Source organism: Colius striatus, chromosome 10, assembly GCF_028858725.1.
Source record: "Colius striatus isolate bColStr4 chromosome 10, bColStr4.1.hap1, whole genome shotgun sequence".
In the NCBI taxonomy this organism is placed as follows: domain Eukaryota; kingdom Metazoa; phylum Chordata; class Aves; order Coliiformes; family Coliidae; genus Colius; species Colius striatus.
Window position 1 is genome coordinate 3,162,166 of NC_084768.1, and position 21,199 is coordinate 3,183,364.

Genomic DNA, 21,199 nt, shown 5'->3' on the forward strand with positions numbered 1-21,199 from the left:
TCAAGGCTGACAGATGTAAATATTGCTAGCACAAAAGACAAGCAAATTGGAGGGGAAAATGAACCCAAGCAGTGACAGTGGATCCTTTGGCAGTTATTTGCAAGTTTTTTTGCATGCTGAGACTTGGTCTCTCCTTCTGGCTCCACTTAGGTGAGCCTTGTTGAGACTTTTGCTCTCTTTAACTGCATGTGAAGGACGGGGTCCTTTTACTCATACAGGCACTTACTCATATTCCAGAGTGCCCAGAGGGACATGAAGTACCTTATTGTGGTGCTGATCTCTCCATGCAGTCCTTAGAAAGAAAGATACTGGTCAAGTCTGGGCTACAGGAAGATCCAGTGCATCACATGTTGATGCAGGCTTCAGGCTAGATCAGATTACATTAGTGAACTGATGTGGACACCCTTCAAAGCTCTCAGTCTTCTGTAAACTTTGTGCAATCAGATACTTAAAGACACCTGAGTGTAGTGTAAATTTAATCCTTGGTGCTATTGTTATTACATGAAGTCTGAAGTATTGTCACACAGGGAACTGCAGCAGGATCTAAAAGCAATGGGCAAGCTCCAAGATAAACATTGATGCTAGAAATGCCTAAAGACAGAAAACAGAGTGGAAATGAAACCTGAAAAGAAATAATCATAGAGCACTGCAGTGCTGTACCATCTGTCAGTCATTCGAATCCAGGGCTTTCCTTTTCCTTTTGTAGTCTTCTCTGGATGCTCACCAGGGCTTCACAGGGTGCAGGCAGCAGAAGATGCAGGAGCTGGGTGGGAGGCAGCACCCAGACCCCAAAGTCTGTGCTGTGCTCATGGCTGAAGTCGCTCCTGTGAGCTGGGCTGTGTGGTTTTCACATGCTGACTGCTTGCCTCTGTTTCAGCAGGGAATTTGTACTCGCCCTGAAGTCCATCCCCAATTGGCAGTGCCCAAGGCTTAGATTGACTTCCATTTTATTAGGATTTAAGCTTGTCTGTAATTTTTAACCCATCAGTTGCTGGATCAGGCCCAATTCACTTCCTATTTGACCCATCCTTTTGCTGTGGGTAAATTTTGATCAGGACTATGAAGCAGATGTGCATTTGAGCAGTGATGCTGCCACTCACTTCCAAGAAGCATGGGAGGTATGGAAAACCTCAACCATGTGAGAGGAATGAGGGAGCTCAGCCTTCATCCCAAGAAGGTGATAGCTGTGTTTTAAGGCCAGCCACAGAGGTGGCTGCCAGTTGGCAGTGGAAGATGGGGAAAGCGTTTAAGCCATGTGAGAGTCCTTCATGCTATTGTGGGCTCTGTGTCAGGCCACAGCTCTGCTTTTGGATGAAAATGTCTGGTGAGCAGAAGGTGTTCAGCCTTGACAGCAATCTGTTCAGAGGGAAATGGTCTCAGCTGGAGAGCAGGCTGCCACTGCCCCCAAAATGCTGTATCGTGGGGAGCATTGGCTCAGGAAGTGTCTATCTGGCAGAGCTGCAGCTGCTTTGGCAGCAGGGCTCTCTCCAGGACTGCCCTGGATATCACTGGGCACAGCTTTGGTTGCCCATCGAGGACCAGAGGGATGCCCAGGGAGGCCCTAGATGCTAGATGCATCCTGAGCCATCTCATAGGAAAGGGCTGCAGGAATGAGAGAAGGGAAGAGATGTCATGAGATATGCAGAGGCAAGAGAGGATTTTTGTGATCCTGAGTGGCTGGATGATACAGAGGATTTGTGTGTCCTTGAGTAGCTGGATGACACAGAAACAAAGCCTGGGCGTGACATGTAGCCACTTGTTCATTGATGAGCATCTGCTGATAACATCACCCCAGTGAGTGTTAACCAACCTCTGATGACTTGACTCCTATTGTGGGAGCTGCTATTCTGAGCTCCTGATAGCTGTCAGGAGCAATAGTTGAACCTCACAGCCCAGTATTTCCCTTCTTTATCACAGCAGAGTAGCTCTGGGAGTGGAGACCAGGATCCTCTCCTGTCTCAGGGGTCCTTCTCTCATACTCTGATTCTGCTGTTCCTTTCAATTTATTTATCCTCTGCCTCATGATGGCACTGATTTCCAAAACAATTCAAAGCAGTACTTGCTTTACTTGAGCTACTAATCACATCTTGTACCTGAATCCAAGGCTGGCATGCAGCCCTGGGGGGCAGAGGTGGTGGGATCCAGGCTCCCCGCTTTAATCTTCACCTTCTGAGATTATCTCCACAATCCTGCTCCTCCAGACATTTCCATCCAGGTAAAATGGAGTCCTTGCTCACTCACAATCCTTGCTGCATGCAACTTCTGCAGTTAAATCTTCTTTAGCTCAAAGGTGAGCTGCAGAGTGAGAGGTGAGTTTGCTTTGTTGGTGTGTTAATCACATTCCTCCTCGTTTTGTCTTCTCTATCTAGTTGTGTGCTTGAGTTGCAATGCTTGATCCCCCTCAAGAGCTGTTGCTGCTGTCAGGTGTAGTCCCAGAGTTCCATAAGAAATTGCAATGCATAATAAATGAGTAATAAATTGTATCTTACTGGGGGAAATCCCTGGTTTATTGAGAGCAGTAGCTACTGTGGATTTTTCAGCTCAGGTGTCAGCTGTTCCTCTTCAAAACCCTACAGAGTAAAAAGGTTTTTGCCAGAGCTGACTCCATGCAGAAGCACTTGTGTGTGGTTGTGTGTCTCTCTGCAGCTCAGAGTGCCTGTGTTGGCTGGGTGCTATCCATCACCCAAAGCATCTCAGCCTACCATTGCTCTAGTTAACAGAGAGTTCAATTGGTAGTTTAAAGGTTGCACTTTTGCCACCTAGTTTTCAGTGTACTTGGGAACATCTTTGGACCATCATCCAATGAAGCCTGGCCTCCTTCCCCTTGAATTCTCCATTGATGTGAGATGCCTGTGGAAGGAGTTTTCCATCTCTACCATCCCTCATTCCCACCCCTCCTGTCTTCACAGCCATAAATTACTGCATTTAATTCATGAAGCCTGGCTTCTCCCCATGAAATGGGGAAACAACCCTGGGCAAATCCCGGGATGGTGCTCTGGAGCTGGTAGCTCAGGAGTGCTGGGAGATGGTTGGGGTGTCCTGGAAGGCTATCCTCAACTCTTCTTCCCACTAATCCCATTAGCTGGGCCTGGCTGCTGTGACAGGGCGCTGGGAGCTGGCCACTGGCCCTAAGCCATGCACACAATGAAAGGGTGACTTCAAAGAGCCTCAGTGTAATTTGCATTTCCAAGCTCTCACAGCCAAGGTCTTCAGGAGGGGATGAAAGTGGCTTTTGTTAAACTTAATGGCAGAGTTGATTAAAAAAGCTTCGATTTTTCCCCTATTAATGGCAAAGTCTGAATCCACCTCTAAGCTTTCAGTGTCAGAGGGAGGATGAAATCTGCAAAAAGAAAAAACACACAAAGAAAGTAACCTGGTGCCTCCTCAGCTGGGATCACACTAATGGATGTTCCAATAGCATTTCTCCTAACTGAGAGCCAGATAGTAGCTGGCTTGGGTGGGTACCAGCATGAATAAACAACTTATTAGCAAATTTTCATGAGTCATCTCCCTTTGCTGAGTCTTTCCAGAAAATGAGTCCCAAATATCTGGATCCTCCAAAGAATGTCAAAGGGCTGATTCCTACAGCTGGGGGTATGTTTCAGTGATCTGCCTCCTGAAAACATCCATAAAAGTATCTGTTGTGTGCCAGCACTTGGCTGTTGATGATCTGTTCAAAATAAGCAGTGACCTTGATGATCTGTTCAAAATAAGCAGTGACCACTCTGGCCTTCAGAGGTTCAGTAATTTCCTTTCTTTGCTCTGTTTGAAGAATATTGGCAAATAATTCCACATCTGGATTTATGTATTACATGTCTCCTATATTGTATAAGACAAAGCACCCGATGAAAGAAATCTGTCTCTTTAACTCCTGTCTTAGCTTTGGTTCTGTTTTAGCCATAACTGTTACCACACTCGTGGAAGAAACATTTCCTATGTCAAGGGTGTCAGTGCTGGGAGTGGTTTCATTTTCTGTACACACAGTTCTGTCTTTGGTAGAATGACTCTTCCCACTGTATTTATCAATATTAAGTACAAGTTTAGCTTAGAAATAGAAAACAACACGTTAGCTGCTTTAAATAAACATCAATCTTCTCTTTTGGGCACTTTGTGTTTTCTCTTCTAATCGAGGCTGGTTGTACTCCTGAGTATAGCCTTTCCCCTCATGCAAAAGGCCTTTGTTTCATGCCACATTACTACATATTCTGGCTAACCTGAAATGCCACTACCTGTTTTTACCAGGCAACTGAAGCTCTTTAAAAACAACAAGTATTCGAGATGATGTGGAATATCAGGATATAATCCTTACACCGAGATACCAAAAACAACCTGCAGCACTGTGGGAATCCTTGAAGGTTAAAATCACCCAGGGCACAAAGCCCCCTGTGTTACCTAAAGACCACACAATCAGTCCCTTATCACAGGGAAGGACTGACAGCCCTTCCAGACTGACAGCCCTCCACAGGACTGTGGAAGGACTGACAGCCCCATGGGCTCCTGCACAAGGCGAGCCTCCCCCAGAACGAATCGCAGGGAGCCCTCCCAGTGCAACTGCCAGCTCCCCAGAGGGACATTTTGTGTTGCAAAGTGGCAGTGAAAGGTTTCACCCTTTTGTGTTGATGATTGATTTCAGGGATGAGTATGAAGAGGATGGGTTTTGCCAGCCCTACAGAGGGATTGCCTGCGCACGCTTCATCGGAAACCGAACCATTTACATGGAGTCTCTGCACATGCAAGGGGAGATAGAAAATCAGATTACAGGTGAGGAAAAGAAGGCACTTGCTGTCTTTTCCCCAAAAAGCTGGTAAGAGTTGTCTAAACTGCAATGCTATTTGTATTTGTTCTTTATCCTCTCTTGCTGGGAGCTTCCCACCACAAAGCTGGCCGGGGACTCCTGCGTTGTGAGGTTTCAGTGGAGAGAGTCATCTGAAGAGGGAGGATCTGAGCAGCCTCCATGTCTCTGCTGATCCAGCTCCTCCAAAAGAGACTAAAAATAAAATCAGGTTTTCCAGGAGAAGGAGCTGTGTCTTTACAGCTTCTAGTAGGCAGGCTCCTCTGTGCTGCTCTCACCCAAGCAGGTTTTAAAAGTGATGGGGGACCAGATTTAGTCAATTTTTACACCCTTGAGATCATTTAGGTGCTGGAACAGGCCACATAAAGTAATCCAGTAGGTAGTGTTTTCCCTTCAGCTTTAGCAAAGAATTGAGTGTCATCATTTTGGGGGAGATTCTGTGCTTGGGGGTGTTGAATTCAAACTGAGGCTTTGTAGATACGATACCTCTCCATTGTATTAATCTAAATTAGCCTTGGCCAGCTCCTAGCCATGGTAATCATCTTCTCTATATTCAGAATATCTCTTGCTGTCACAACATTCCAAATTGCCCTCTCAAGTGTCCTTCCTTTGTCTCCAAACACTGTCAGCATTGCAAAGGCTTTTGCATTGCTCACAGGGAAGGCCGATGGTTTCTGTACAGCCAACGGTTCACAATCTTACACCATTCTGTTTGAAAAGTCATTTGGGATAGTGTGAAAGCTGTCACCTTCCACCAAGATACCAGCATTCTCATCCTGCAGCCTGCTGGAGCCTTGGGTTGTACCTCTTGGGCAAAAGGCATCCTGGTATTGTAGGACTTTGCAAACTGTTACAAATTACTTTGGTGGGGGGAAGTGTATAATTAGGTCTGGGATTTTGGTGACATGCTGCATGGAAAAACAGATGCATTTTCTCTGTCAGCAACATTGGCATCATTAATAACTTTCTAATGTAATGAGTGCTCTGTATTTCTGGAAGACCCTTCATCACCTGAGCATCTGAACACAAGAGTCGCAACGGGAAGCGAGGGTTGTACTGGAGAGGCAACAGCACAGGGATAAACTTCCCAGCGGGCTGAGGAAAATCCTTTTGTGTGTTTTGCAGCTGCCTTCACCATGATTGGCACCTCCAGCCATTTGTCAGATAAATGCTCCCAGTTTGCCATCCCGTCGCTGTGCCACTACGCCTTCCCCTACTGCGACGAGACGTCGGCGGCTCCCAAGCCGCGGGACCTGTGCCGCGATGAGTGCGAGATCCTGGAGAATGTCCTCTGTCAGACAGAGTATATTTTTGCAAGGTCTAATCCCATGATTCTGATGAGATTAAAGCTGCCCAACTGCGAAGATCTACCCCAGCCAGATAGCCCCGAAGCTGTCAACTGTATCCGCATTGGCATTCCAATGGCAGATCCCATCAATAAAAGTAAGTGGGAACCGTCTGTTCCTCCGTGCAACAAATACCTCTGTGGAAAGGTTGGCTGCGAGGGCTTGGGGGTAGAGATTCAGACATACCTCTTCAGTTTTTCCTTTACCTGTCTGTGAGATCCCACTAAGTGGGTTCATGTCATTTCATTATGAAGCAGGAAACAAGGACTGTGTTAGCGTTTGAATACTGAGGAACATCACTAGCTTCCAGCTCAGTGTGCAAGACCAAGGGGTGCTTGACAGGAGGAACATTTGTAGGTCCTGACTGTCCCTGCCTCATACAACCTGATTTTAGGCATCAGCTGAGCTGGCTCTTTGATCAGGCTGGACTGCAGCCTGTGCACAACCCTTATGCATCTGAGTTGGCAAATATAAACTGTGGCTCCCACCAAATCTCCACCTTCCTATGAAAATAATGGCTGCAATTCAGGTTCCCACTGTAGTTTGTACTTCTTTTGTGTGTCTTATATTAAAAACGCTTGGCATAAGCTGTTTTCATTACAGAAGCATAAGCTTTAAATCCTCCCAGGAATGTGAATGCAAAGCAGCCCTGCATTACAGCCACAGCAAATCGGGAGCCCGTGCTCCCAGCCTGTGTTCTGCAGCCAGTAGCAGAGAGCTGGGGCTGGGCCATGCCAGCGGCTTGCTGCCCCGGGCTGCTGCAGCCCATCTGCCTTGCCACCACCAACTCTTGCTTTGTATTTGTGGTGGTTTAGCCAGATGTCCACCCAGTCGTAAAATAACTCCTCCCTCCTGAAACTGGACAGGAGAGAGAGAAATACAACAAAGGGCTCGTGAGTTGAGATAAGGACGGAGAGATCACTCGGCAATGAGTGTCACGGGCAAAACAGACCCAACTTAGGGAGAAAAAGGTTTGATTTAGTAAAGGAACAATAAGAGCAGGGAGATGAGAAATAAAACCATCTTAAAAACACCTCCTCCCACCCCTCCTCTTCCCAGGACTCACTTTCCTCACCCCCAGCAGCACAGCGGATGGGGGTTGCGGTCAGTTCATTCCAGATGGACTTTGCTGCTGCTTCTCAGGGAGAGGCCTCCTCACACTTCCCACTGCTGCACTGTGGGCTCCCTCCCACGGGAGACAGTCCCTCACCAACTGCTCCAGCGTGGCTCCTTCCCATGGGCTGCAGCTCCTCACAAACTGCTCCAGCCTGGGGCCTGCCACGGGGGCAGCTCCTCACACCCTGCCCCAGCGTGGGTCACCCACAGGAGAACAGTCCTTCAGGGACAGATTGCTGCAGCCTGGGGCCCTCACAGGGTCACAAGTCCTGACAGCAAACCTGCTCTGCATGGGCACCTCCCCCACGGGCTCCCAGGTCCTGCCAGGAGCTTGCTCCAGGGTGAGCTCCCCACGCAGTCACAGCCTCCTTCAGGCACCCACCTGCTGCAGCGTGGGCTCCTCCACGGGCTGCCAGCGGGTCTCTGCTCCCTGCTGGCCTCCACGGGCTGCAGTGGACAACCTGCTTCACCATGGTCCTCACCACATATCACAGGGGAGCCTTTCCAGTGCCTAAGCACACTCCTCCTCCTCCTTCTCCACTGCCCTTGGTGTCTGCACAGATGTTTTCCCATTCTCCCTCCCTGTTGCTGCAGCAGTTTTGCAACTGACCAGCAGCTTCTTCTCCAATCTGTTACTCACAGAGGTGTTACCTCCAGCACTAATTGGCCAGGCCTGGGTCAGGTGCAGGGTCCAGCTTAGAACTGACTGGCCCTAACCCTGTGAGCTACAGGGGAAGCTTCTGGCAACTCTTTTTCTTTAAAGAAGCCACCCCTGTAGCCCCCCTGCTACCAAAAACCCTGGCCCAGGCAAAACCACTACAGCATTATTTCATTATGGCTTGGGGTTTGTTTTCCTTTGCAGATCACAAGTGCTACAACGGCACGGGAGCAGATTACCGGGGCACGGTGAGCGTGACGAGGTCGGGGCGGCAGTGCCAGCCGTGGAACTCGCAGTACCCACACACACACACCTTCACTGCCGTCAGGTACCCCGAGCTCAACGGCGGCCACTCCTACTGCCGCAACCCCGGCAACCAGAAGGATGCCCCGTGGTGCTTCACCTTAGATGAGAACTTGAAGTCTGAGCTCTGTGACGTCCCAGCGTGTGGTAATGACTGACCTTGTTTTTGGTGTTTCGTTTGGGGACAAAGAGGGTAACTGCAACAAAACAGGAGCTGGGGGAGCTGTGTGCAAAGTGTCTCTTTTGAATCCCTGAAAAGAGAGCTGTAGGAAAGGCTGGCTACAGCGTGTGTGGCTAAAGCCACAGCATCCCTGCTCCGAGGGAGGCCTTTGAGCACTTACTGCTCATGCAGCTGGCAAAGTAGTGCTGTGGAAATGCTTTAATAGAGAATATCCAATCCCTCTCCAGAAGGTGGTGAAGCAGCAGCAAGTTGCCAGCCCAGGTGTCTCAGGCTTTCCAGGCTGTCTTTATGATAACACAGTTCCTTAGTCCAAATTAAATCAGGTCACAGAAGTTGCCGCTTTGGTATTGATCCAATGTGCCCTCGTGGCCAAGAAGCCAATGGCAGCCTGGGATGCATCAAGAAGTGTGGGCAGCAGGTCAAGGGAGGTTCTGCTCTCACTCTACTCTGCCCTGGTGAGGCCTCATCTGGAGTCCTGTGTCCAGTTCTGGGCTCCTCAGCTCAAGAGGGACAGGGAACTGCTGGAGAGAGGCCAGCACAGGGCCACCAAGATGATCAGGGCACTGGAACATCTTTCATACGAGGAAAGGCTGCGGGACCTGGGGCTGTTTAGTCTGGAGAAGAGGAGACTGAGGGGGGATCTTATTAACATTTATAAATATCTAAAGGGTGGGTGTCAGGAGGTTGGGACATCCCTCTTTTCTATAGTAGCCAGCAACAGGACAAGGGGTGATGGGATGAAGCTGGAACACAAACAGTTCCACTTAAACATAAGAAAAAACTGTTTCAGTGAGGGAGCCCTGGCACAGGCTGCCCAGAGGGGTTGTGGAGGCTCCTTCCTTGGAGGGCTTCAAGCCCCACCTGGACACGTTCCCGTGTGACCTGATCTAGGTGACCCTGCTTCTGCAGGGGGGTTGGACTGGATGAGCTCTAAAGGTCCCTTCCAACCCCCACCACTCTCTGATTCTATGATCCATAAAATGGTTAGAAAAGGTTTTCCATTTTGTTGGGTTTACTAAGAACCCTGTTAGTAAATGCAAACCTCATTTAACAGAGCTCAGACCTTGTCTAAAAAGTAGAGATGATCTTGCCAGATCCTCTTGGCTGTGTTTGCAGTTCATATTCTCAGAACTGCAGCGTTTTGGCTTTGTAAAACAAACGAAAGTGGAGATTCGATTCTCATTTCATTGTGCTTTTTTGAAACCCAGGAAAGCAGATGGAAGACCTGAGCAAATTGTTCCTAATTGTTTTGTCTGCACTTAGAAATAACAATATTGATAATGTACCAAGAAAAAACCCATACAGCTATTTGCATGGACATGCCAGAAATGCACCCAGACACCTGGAAATTCACAGTGCAAGGTTTCACGTGAAATTGTCTGTTGCCTCTGAATTGTCACAGTAACATCACCCTTCCCCTTGGAAAGGAGATACCTTTTGATGTTCCTGTTCCATTGCCAGTACCAAATTCCATTTGTTATGGTTATGAACTTTCCTGCAGTGAAACACGTTCTGACCCTGCTCCAGAGTCTTTTCCAATTAATGGAAATATGGGAATCGATACCAAAATGGGGACTAAGTTGTGTTCTTACTGAAAGAGCAGATCAGGGAAGGCAGACAGTCTGGGCTATCATGTGCATCTCAAACCCTCTCTAACATTCATACATGCTTCTTAGTCCTGCATCTCCGCTGCTGTTAGTTCAGAGCATTTAGCTCTAGTTATTTTCCTTGTTAATTAGGTGCAGTGATAGACTGACTACACAAGAATAGTTCCATCTATATGAACTGTTCCAAAGGTCTTATTCAGCGCTTCAGTACCAAAATCTGGATCTAAGTAGCAGTCAGCAGGACCTCTTGTAGCATACTGTTGGCTCTTGGCCCTCCAGCCTGGGAACTGCATGGCTGCAGGCACAGACACAGACTCCTGGACTGCTCCAGGTGGGGAGAGGTAGCTCACCCCCGAGGGTTTGGGCTGCCTCAGGGGTCTCTGCAATGCTGTTGCGCTCTCTGTGATGAGCTGGGCCCTTGCTATGGGACCTTTCAGCCCTGTGCACTTTGTCTTTTCCACAGCTTCCAGATAATTGGGCAATTAAGAGCTGATGGAGGGGTAGCTGCTTGCCAGGCCCCCTCTAGATGGGCTCTGGGATCCCAGGACTGCCTCAGTCTTTTGATCTGAAAGAGCTGAAAGCCAAACGCTTTTGGACGTGTTGCAAAAGTCTCCAATTTGAATGTTTTACTAGTTAATAAATGAGATGGGCTGGCTGGCTGGAAGAATTCCTGACAAGGGTTTTAATTACCTCTCACCACTGCCTTAAATGGTACTCACTGTCCACTGGGGCTATATGGCATGGTTATTCCAGATACAAACAGAGCTACGTCAGGTGGGCAGCAATTTAACTGCTAAATGCTAATCTGCATATTAAAACCAAAATACCATGTGGGACTTGCATTCAGCTGGTTTTGCACTGGCTGAAAGAGCCATTTCAGGCACATTTTAATATGTATTGTGCGCTCTGCCTCACCAGGACACGCCTAGATGGGAAATGGATTTAATTAGAGTGGCTCCCAAGAAAACTATTAACCTAATGAGACTTCACAGCAGGGGCTGCTACTTAATAAGAAGGATAATTCCTTTTGACTGGAGTAGCTCAGGTGATGAACTAGTGCCCAGGTCTCCGTCTGCCTCGTGCTGATGCTTTCTTTTTCTTTCTTCAACTGTATCTTTCAGTTGTCTCAGGAGACACAATAGATTTGTGTCGTAAAAGTTTGTCAACCTGAGTATAGGAAGGTTTGAAACACGGAGCAGTTTGAGCATGAGGCTTAGCAAAGATCAGTGTGAGAAGGTTTGGAAGGAGAGGGGAAAGGCACAGATTGTGTGCCTGTGCTGAGAAGGCAACAGGACCTGAAGGAGACCTCGCAGTGGGTGCACACTGTATAGCTGGAGTTCACTGAAGGGAACTTCTGCTGGGCAGAGGGAGACTGTGGCTGGGACGGTGCTTTAGTCCTCTCATTTCCCAAAGGCTGTAGAAACATTTGCACTACCCCTCCTCTCAATTAAAAACCAGATGGCACAACTTAATCTAAAAGGAATGGTCAACAAAGAGCGTGGGGGGAGCAGAAGGACAAGGCGAGCCTGTAAGAGGAGAGGGATTATGCAAAGTGACATCCAGAACCATTTGAACTTTGCCTCTGTCACAATTTGAGTCAAACCCAAGCTTCAGATCAAGTTCATGTTTAATTAAGTGCATAAAAGATATCTGTGTGGGCTGCTAAGCAGTTCTGCAAATCCAGCCTGGAAAACACAGACAAACAAACTGCAATGACCCTGTAGGAATAATAAACCATTCCCTGCTCTGCCAGGATACGCCGAGCCTGATGCTGCTGCTGACGCTGCCCACAACAGCCAGCCTACAGCCGCCAGCCCAAGGCGCTCCCCAGAGCTGCTGGGGTGCCCTGTGGTTAGTGTGTTCATCCAGGCATAAGGATGCCCTAAGTGTTGTGAATGCTGCTGGGAAATAGCAGAGTAGAGGCAGCCTCAGTGTCCCCGTGCTGAGAGAGGGAAGGTACTGGCAGGAAGGTACATCCCTGTCAGCGCAGGCGAGTGCTGTGTGAGTGCCAGGACCTGAGCTCCTTCCTGGAACCCCTCCTCTCCCACTGCACCTTCCCTCTAACCAACGTGCCCTGTGAAACCAGAGCCAGCTGGGGGAGGTGGGTGGCTGATGTCCCAGCTCTGCCTTGTTGGACAGTGGTAGGTTACTCGTTTCTAAAATTAATCCCTGGCTGCAAAGAGAGCTGTGTGTGGAGCAAGTACTGCAGCTTCCCTTCACACTGTGTTCAATAGGCTTCCTAGCCTCTTCCACATCCTTTTTTATCCCTGCTCTAGCTTTCCTTCCAACTAGCATTGCTGTGTCCTTTCTGCCAGCATTTGCCACTCTGCCCAGATGATGCACTATGAGTGTATGGTTGGTAGAGGGGTGGGTTTTCACACTGGCCTGTGAAGTTCTGAGCCCTGAGCAACAGGCCTTGGACCAAAGTTGACCTCTAGATAAATCTCCCAACCAAATATTAAATGTAATCTTCCTATCCAATCATTAGCAAAAGACAGAACTTAGATAAGATATAATCAGTACTGAAGACATGCCATGGGAATATAGTTCTTGTGTAGAGGCAGACTGTCGAGGCCATGAAACCAGGTGTCTTGGAAGTACGTGGTCAAAGCCAAGTAGATAAAGAAACTCCCTTGATTCCTCCCTGAGCACTGGCCAGGCTTTGAGTAGCATCTCAAAGGAGAGTGGAACCAGATGTTCCTGCATTTGAAGTTCTCTAAGCTTGTTTATTTAGCAATCTAAAAGCTGGACCCTCTTGCAGTGACTTTGGGAACCTCCCCTGTGAGTGGACTCACTGTGTAGGAGCTCCCAGTTTGGGCAGGGTCTCCAAACACTCTCTGCAACTGGGGCTTCCCAGCACCTGAGGGTCTGGATGATGGTAAAGCATTAAGGCAGTTGGTGATGTACCTTCATCACTGTTGCTGACCTTATGTAGTCACAGTTAGGTGCTCTGCCCTGTTCTGCTTTATTCTGGCTGTGTTATTTCACTCGTTATTGCTTTAAATGTGAGTAAAAATCAGCCTATTTCCTTTTAACTTGGTGCCTGTACACTTTGTGCTGACCCTGTCCATTAGCACAACAGCCTGTTAATCCTATTAAGACCAAGTCCTCAGTATGGAAGAGTGTTTCTTAATATTATGCTACAGCTTTTGTCCATGTTCAGGCTTTTTGAACCTATTTCCTGATTTCCCAGGCTCTTCTTGTCACTTCCATGCATTTCCTCCCCTTTCCCAAGTATCCTCTATTTCTTCTGCTCTAGAGCCCCTCACTGTCCTGCTCCTGCACCTAAAACTAACTAGAAAATGGGTTTCTGATGGCACATGTTTGTTCCAGTGCCCCAGGTCACCACACAAATGCTGTGGCCAATGCCAGAAGATGTTGAGAAGGAGGCACCAAACCCTAATTTACATACATATTAAAATAAGGAGTCTATAATCCCACCAGAGCTTTTCTTCCAGATGATATTTTAGAAATTAACTTTCCTGAGGGCCTGTATTAGACCATGACTTCATGTCACCCCAAGCAGTAGCTGCCTCGCAGCATCCAGCTAGTTCATGGCCATACGTAGGTTGGAACCGACATACTGCAGGGAAATTGTTCCTGGGCACTTCTTGTGTTCTTACAAGATGTAACTCAGCAAAAGGAATTGTGTTCAGTTAATGTCATGGAAATAAGAGAACATTCAATGTTTGATTGCAGTAGTATTACCTGGCTGGTTTAGTTTTCTTAACAACTGCAGTTGACTCAAGGATATATTTGACTCTGGGATACTTCATTTATTGTTTTATTTGGGTTGTCGTTTTTTTTTCCCCTGAACCAGATTATAAGGATTCCAAGGAAAAGAATAAAATGGAAATCCTGTATATCCTGGTGCCAAGTGTTACTATCCCCCTGGCCATAGCTTTACTCTTCTTCTTCATCTGCATCTGTCGCAACAATCAGAAGTCGTCCTCCCCTCCTGTTCAGAGGCAACCCAAACACGTCAGAGGGCAAAACGTGGAGATGTCCATGCTCAACGCCTACAAACCAAAGGTAATGCCTCCCTTCTGCCTCAGCATTCGCTGTCTGTGAAGGCAAGGAGTGAAGTGCTCTCATCAGCACTGAAATACTCGCTGAAATAGTCACTGAAGTACTGACTCGATTTCCAGCCTGCAGTTTCTGCTGGTGTGAATTTTGTAAGGAGTTCTCTCCTTGCAGCACAGCAAAGTGTGCTGGAGCTCTGAGGGTGACTCCTGTGTGTCCATGGAGCTGGGATGAGTTGGAGCCAGAGGTTTAGTTGTAACAAAGCAAGCAGCCCATTACTGAAGCATCTCCAAGTTGAAGTTAGAAAGCAGTGCAGATAAAGATGTGATTGAGCATTTTCTCAAGGGAGTTGTTTCACGGGGCTGCTGTAGCTGCATGTCATCATTCACTCAGCTGCAATCACTTTGGAAAGATTTGTTCCTTGTTTTGTCAGGCTTACCCGTTCTCTCAGTGAAGAAGTTACCAAATCAGACCCTCAAAAGTCTGCCTGCAGCTCTGGCCAGCACAGCTGAGGCCCAGCAGCTCGTGTTGCTGGTGTTGCTTTGCTTCACTCTACTCCCAGCTTCGTGAAGCACTGCTAAAAAGTCATTTAAGATGTAAACCTGACTAACCTTGAGCTCCTTGTCAGTTGGCAGAGCAGCCAGCATGCAAACCCCAACGGATCTGCCACGTCAGGGTCGTAACTGCCTTCTGCCACCTACGGGCAGAATCATGCCTTGTTTTCCACACCGTGCCAGTTCCTGTCAACAGCTGGATGGCAATTGTTCTTTTGAGGCATTTCAGGGTGAAAATTAACATCTACGAGTAATTAGAATAGGAACTTTCAGACTATAGTGTCTGGAAGAGTCAGGCATGCCTTTGGCTAAGCTGTTGTTGTTGTTAGAAAATGACATAGCAAAGGGAACCCACATTCTGATTTCAGTGAGTCTCAGCAGTTTGAACTCCAACCTTCAAATATTGCTTCAGGTGCTGTCATTTATCTCTGAATAAATTCTGGAGTCGTTTTCTCCTTAAATTCAATACAGCAGCTCTGGGATGATGCTATTGCTTGCTCTTGAATGTCAGGTTTATAGAACCTAGGTGATAGCTAAGTGTTGCAGCCTAGGGAAAATGCCTTTTAGTAGCTGTATCCCGTGAGATACAAGGAGTGCAATGCAAGGGACGGGGAGGGAGGGAGGGAGCTGTACCACCCAGGCAGCAGTTGCTCTTTCAGTCTCAGTGTGGTACAGACAGACATGGAAAGTTGTTGCAGAGAGGAAAATTCCAGCTTACCACCAGCTCCCTGAAAGAGCAGGAGAGTCTTTTAAAGTCAGTGATGAAAGTGAACCCAGTGTGTGGCTGTGCTGGAAAATGCAGTTCTGCTTTTGCCCCTCAGTGGCACAAACTGCAGACAGAGATGTTTTTGCAGGGTGCAACACTGACAGGAGGATTGCTGGGTTTAAGTAGTGTAGCAGGCACCGGGTGCTGCTGTGGTGGTGGCAGCAGGACTGTAGTGCAGGGTATCTGAGGTGGACAGGACGAGTTTGGGCTGTTGTACTTTAACTCCTTAGTCCCCCACACGCTGGCCCAATGAATTTGTCTTGATTTTCCTTCAATGTTCTTCATTTCAGCTTTCACACATAGCTTAGAGTAGCTGTATGTTAAAGTGTTGGTGATAGTACAAGTCCCATTCAATTAGGTAGGTATTAAAACTACATCTTGCAATCCAACCTTCATGGAATGCTTTGTTAAATTTGGCTCTGCTTCTTGGTCCCTGTTCTGCTCCATATTTGGGGGTACAACCCTGGCTAAAGCGAAGACACTGCATCATTTTAATGAGGTCAGAACTTCCAGCTAGACTGCTACACCACTGCCCTACACACACAGCACAGGAAAGCAACTTGCTCTGAAACTTTAGCCAATATAGAACTCACTGTTTTCTTTTTATGTTCAAAGCCATATGCTGCAAAAGCCTTCCCATCCTGTTGATGCTCATTCTCTGGTTTCCCACTGGGAAGCCCAGCTCTCCCTCTCTCAAATGGTTTGATTGCCCATCAAACAAAGAAAGGAAGTAGAATCCTAGTTTGAAGTACTGGATCTGGTATTAATGGCAGCTTTGGCTAAAAACACGCTCAGGCTTCAAGCTCCAGCTGAGGCAGAGGTGTGTTTGCTAGCACAAACAGAAACATCAACATTTCATCCAAAAGCCTGCTTCACTTTTGAGGGATTTTAATTGCCTTCAAAGAAATATCATAAGCTAAGCTCACCTTATGGAAGGAGCTGTCACTCACCTGATGGAAGGAGCTGATAAAGAGGTAGAGGCAGTGGGCTTCACTCTTGCTGCTCTCCCTTTGTACTTGGGTTGACTTTGGCGTGCTGCCTCGTATGTATTTTACACTTCTTTACATTTTGTATGCCGGTGGATGACAAAAACTTGTCAAACAAAAACTCAGCAGATTTATAACGGCTTCGCTTGAAATGAGCCCTTCCTGCCAAAACTTTATGACTTCATTTTCTTTCATAGTTTTCCACTCTCTTGGTTCAAACAGAGGAACCCAGCCTCAGGTCAGACAGAGGTCGTTTCACTTTCATTACTAAAATATAATTTACAATATGCCAGACCTAAACAAGTTTTAGCCTAAAGGATTTGTATAATATAAACCATCTGTTCCTCAACAATATAGCTAATTTCCTGCCATCACCATACAGTCTACTGGCTGCCTGCTTAAGTGGCTATTATTATTATTATTATTACTAGTAGTAGTACTTACAGTATCTGTCTAAAAGCTATGAGTGGTCAATATGTTTACAATTCATTTCTTCTAAACTGTAGTTTTTCAATGATTTAGTAGAATTTCACTTCTTTTCCTCTGTTGCCACTGTAGAGCTGCCAATACGTTGTTTACACTAATTTAGGGAACACAGATCCCCCAAAGTCATTAAATTCTTACCTTAGTTATTTTTGTTATTATTAATTATTACCTTTTTATTATTAATTATGACTTTATTGCCCTAAATCACTCCCCATGGTTATACTGAGGGCCCTAAACGAGTGGGTTTGGGTGTAGGGGTTACGAGCACGTGTAGGAGTCAACGTCTGAAAAGAAAACAACTCCTTTATGGCCTAAGAGTTGAGTATGTGGACCCATACCAGAGGTTTTTTAACAGTTTGCCTTTCTTCTTTGGCCATCACCTTACTTTTTTTTGGTCCAACTCAGCCCTGCACATGTCAGGTTTGAGCAGTCGAGCGTGAGCAGAAATAGTCTCTGCCTTATTTTGAAGGGTTAATGGCAAAGTCAAGGAAGAATTGACTACAAGGACAAAGTGGAAGTTTTCTGCTAAAACTGTAGGCCCTGTCCCAGAAAACACTTCAGCATGTGCTTACTTAAAGTAAGTGAATTGTCTCAATTCCTGAAATTAGTCAGATTCAATTTTAAGTATATAAATGCCTGAGCATATGAATGCCTTTGCTGATGGTTTCTGCATACATTGAGCATATAACCTGCATATATTTAGATCCAATACTTGCTACTTGTGCCTGACCTTGTGTAGAGGGGAAAAAGTAACTCCAAATTTCATTTTGGAGCATGGTGCGTGGAGATTAGGTGGCACTCAGCCCCGAGCTTTGTTGGTGCTGGGATACTGGTGGCCCTCAGCCTGGATCTGATGCGAACATACCAGTGTCCATGTCTCACAGGGCTGGGTGGGATCGTTGCCCTATGGCTCTGTGACCCAGGGAGTTCCTGGGTCAGTCTGCTTGGCTTTCAGCCATCCTGTGTGGAAAGGTCTTTCCCTTAAAAATATGTTTTCAGTCCCGTTTTCCTGACGTGTTCTTTGCTGTCATTTCTTTAACAGAGTAAGGCCAAAGAGTTGCCTCTGTCTGCTGTTCGTTTCATGGAAGAACTGGGTGAATGTGCATTTGGCAAGATCTACAAGGGGCACCTCTACCTCCCAGGCATGGATCACGCTCAGCTCGTTGCCATCAAGACGCTGAAAGACTTTAACAACCCCCAGCAGTGGGCAGAGTTCCAGCAAGAAGCATCTCTCATGGCCGAGCTCCATCACCCCAACATCGTTTGCCTCTTAGGTGTTGTGACCCAGGAGCAACCTGTCTGCATGCTTTTCGAGTACATGAACCAAGGAGACCTCCACGAGTTTCTCATCATGCGCTCGCCTCATTCCGACGTTGGATGCAGCAGCGATGAGGATGGGACTGTAAAATCCAGCCTGGACCACGGGGATTTCCTGCACATCGCCGTTCAGATCGCGGCAGGGATGGAGTACTTAGCAAGTCATTTTTTTGTCCATAAAGACCTCGCCGCTCGTAACATTTTAATTGGAGAACAGCTTCACGTGAAGATATCCGACCTCGGGCTCTCGAGAGAAATCTACTCGGCAGATTATTACAGAGTTCAAAACAAATCTCTCTTGCCGATCCGTTGGATGCCCCCGGAGGCAATTATGTACGGCAAGTTCTCCTCTGACTCGGATATCTGGTCGTTTGGAGTCGTCCTATGGGAAATATTCAGCTTTGGGCTTCAGCCCTATTACGGATTCAGCAATCAAGAAGTCATAGAGATGATCAGGAAAAGACAACTGCTGCCGTGCTCTGAAGACTGTCCTCCCAGAATGTATAGCCTGATGACAGAGTGCTGGCACGACCTGCCCTCACGGAGGCCACGATTTAAAGAGATCCACGCCCGGCTGCGCTCCTGGGAGGGTCTTTCGAGCCACACGAGTTCCACCACCCCGTCCGGTGGGAACGCCACCACTCAGACGACTTCCCTCAGCGCCAGCCCAGTTAGTAACCTCAGTAACCCCAGGTACCCCAACTACATGTTTCCAGCACAAGGCATACCGCAAGGCCAGATCGCCGGCTTCATCGGGGCGCCGATACCTCAGAACCAGCGGTACATCCCCATCAACGGGTACCCCATCCCGCCGGGATACGCCGCTTTCCCAGCCGCCCACTACCAGCCGCAGCCTCCTCCCCGGGTCATCCAGCACTGTCCTCCCCCCAAGAGCCGTTCTCCCAGCAGCGCCAGCGGCTCCACGAGCACGGGGCACGTCACGAGTCTGCCGTCTTCGGGATCCAACCAGGAAGCAAATATCCCTTTGCTGTCTCACATGTCCATCCCCAGTCACCCGGGGGGAATGGGCATCACGGTGTTTGGAAACAAAACTCAAAAGCCCTACAAAATTGACTCCAAGCAGTCGTCCCTCTTAGGAGACTCCAGCATCCACGGACCTAACGAGTCTATGATTTCGGCTGAGTTGTAAATAAAGCCAGGCCTTTGTAAATAATAACTATTTACAACCTTAAACTTAGAAAGCCGTAGAAAAGATTTATATTCAAATATTTTATTGCAGATTCTTCTGGTTGTGCAACAGACACTGCAGCGAGTATCTTCTGTGAAGTTTGAACTGCTGTGAAAACAGGACGGGGCAGACTCAACCAGACGCAGATGGCTGTGGTACGAACGCTCAAGCTACGGCGACGGACACGCTCTTAATCTTTTAAGTGCCACCGACAACTCAAAAGGGGAAGGGAGAGGATGGTTTTTGGTTGTCTTTTTTAATAACAGAAATGTTTTGCCGTATGCTTTTTGCCGAGAGCTTTGTAAACCTCGGATGTGATTTGGGTCATGGGATCTTTGTGGATGCTGAAAACGTATTCCAATGTTTGTCTCTTTTTTTAGGAGATGCAAATGTTCAGAGACCTGCTGGGTGTGCAATTTCAGTGCCAGTAGCTAGTTAGAGCGTTTGTAAATTTGGCAGTCGAGGATTCCGCTCCAAAGATGCGATCTGAGAGCGGAATCGATGCCTTCAGGTAGCATTTTGGTCTTTTGTGAAGTTTGGGGTCTTGAGTTCAGATTCAGACCAAAGAAAACACAAGGTCTTTTGCGTGACAGCGCAATAGCTTGAGCTGTCAACGTGCAGTGTACAAAACTCATCTGCTGCTGGCTGCTAACGGGGGCTGGAGTTTCTAAGAAATTGCCTTAAAGGAAATGAAACCAAAGTGTTTTCATTTCAGAAGCTGAGTTGACTCATTCCAAGGTAACGTTTCATAATCTAGCAGTTAGAGCAGGAATTTTCTATCCTTTTGTTGCTATGCAACTTTTTAAGGGAAAGGCTCCAAGCTACACTTTTGTATGTGACAATCAGTTTTCCCAGGAGTATTTATTGTTTCAGATCAACGTGTGATTTCAGTGGCTAGGGCTCCAGTAACCCTGCGGGGAGGGGAGCTCACATTCCATCAGGCATCACATCCCCTGGCAGCAGTTTCGTCTGTCAGTTCTAATGGCGTGAATCAGCGTTCGCTTTCGACTTACAGCGACGTTGTGTCGTTACTAGGAACCCGTTCAGGTGTAAGCAATGGAGGCAATTCATTTGAAACCACTTTAAGGAGTTACAAAGGTGCCACGTGCTTAACAGGTTTTCACAGACTCTTTTTGTACTGAATAGTATTTTTATTGACCACGGAACAATCTTTTGCTGGGTTGACAATGTTGTATAATATGACTTTTTACCTTTCTTTGCACAAAAGTGTGATGGTGTTTTGTACAGCAGAAGCGAAAATACATCTCTGCATTTTATATCTTGGTCTGTTTCTGTTTGTTTGTTTTTATCCTGATGTAGATGTTCTTGAGATATATTATGGTGATATTCAGCCACTACCTTATACAAATAGTTTTGTTTTCACTGCATGCGTTTAATCACTGTATTACTTGATGGTTGATTTATTAATTATGGGCATTTCAATTAGGCAAGCATGACAATGTAACAACAAAGGCTATTTTATAATTGATACGTGCGTTTTTTTTGTATTTCACGTGCCAGAGATGATATTAAACACTGATTATTTTATGCTGCTGTTCATTAAAACGTTGGTTTAACAGAACCATGTCGGGATCTCCTCCGTCTCGGTGTGAGCTGTTGGAAGTTTCGTGTTTAACAGCGCTGAATCAGCTGAGGCAGAGTCTGCTGAAGCGCTCGCTGGAGTAGGGGCTGAGCTTCACAAGTAATCTCTGCAGACAGGTTACTGAGGGGTAACATACAGAGGCTCAAGGGAGTGTTTGACTTGTGCAAGTATATGCAGAGCATGCAAAAGGAGTGGGATGGTGTAGCTGCCCTGTGAGAACGTAGAGGCCTTGGCTGTGACCTCACTGGTGCAGCTCAGCTCCGGACCGAGCG

At 47.1% G+C, this 21,199-nt stretch overlaps 1 protein-coding gene across 1 annotated transcript in view; it reads left to right on the forward strand.

The window, feature by feature from the left end:
• ROR1 (receptor tyrosine kinase like orphan receptor 1) overlaps nucleotides 1-20,873 on the forward strand; it is a 170,059-nt gene extending 149,186 nt beyond the window's left edge. The window contains exons 5-9 of the mRNA XM_062003502.1: nucleotides 4,634-4,761; nucleotides 5,918-6,235; nucleotides 8,117-8,362; nucleotides 13,824-14,035; nucleotides 17,861-20,873. Coding sequence (XP_061859486.1) covers nucleotides 4,634-4,761; nucleotides 5,918-6,235; nucleotides 8,117-8,362; nucleotides 13,824-14,035; nucleotides 17,861-19,285 — 2,329 coding nt within the window. The 3' untranslated portion in view covers nucleotides 19,286-20,873. The remainder of the gene's footprint in view (nucleotides 1-4,633; nucleotides 4,762-5,917; nucleotides 6,236-8,116; nucleotides 8,363-13,823; nucleotides 14,036-17,860) is intronic.
• The last annotated feature ends 326 nt before the right edge of the window (nucleotides 20,874-21,199 follow it).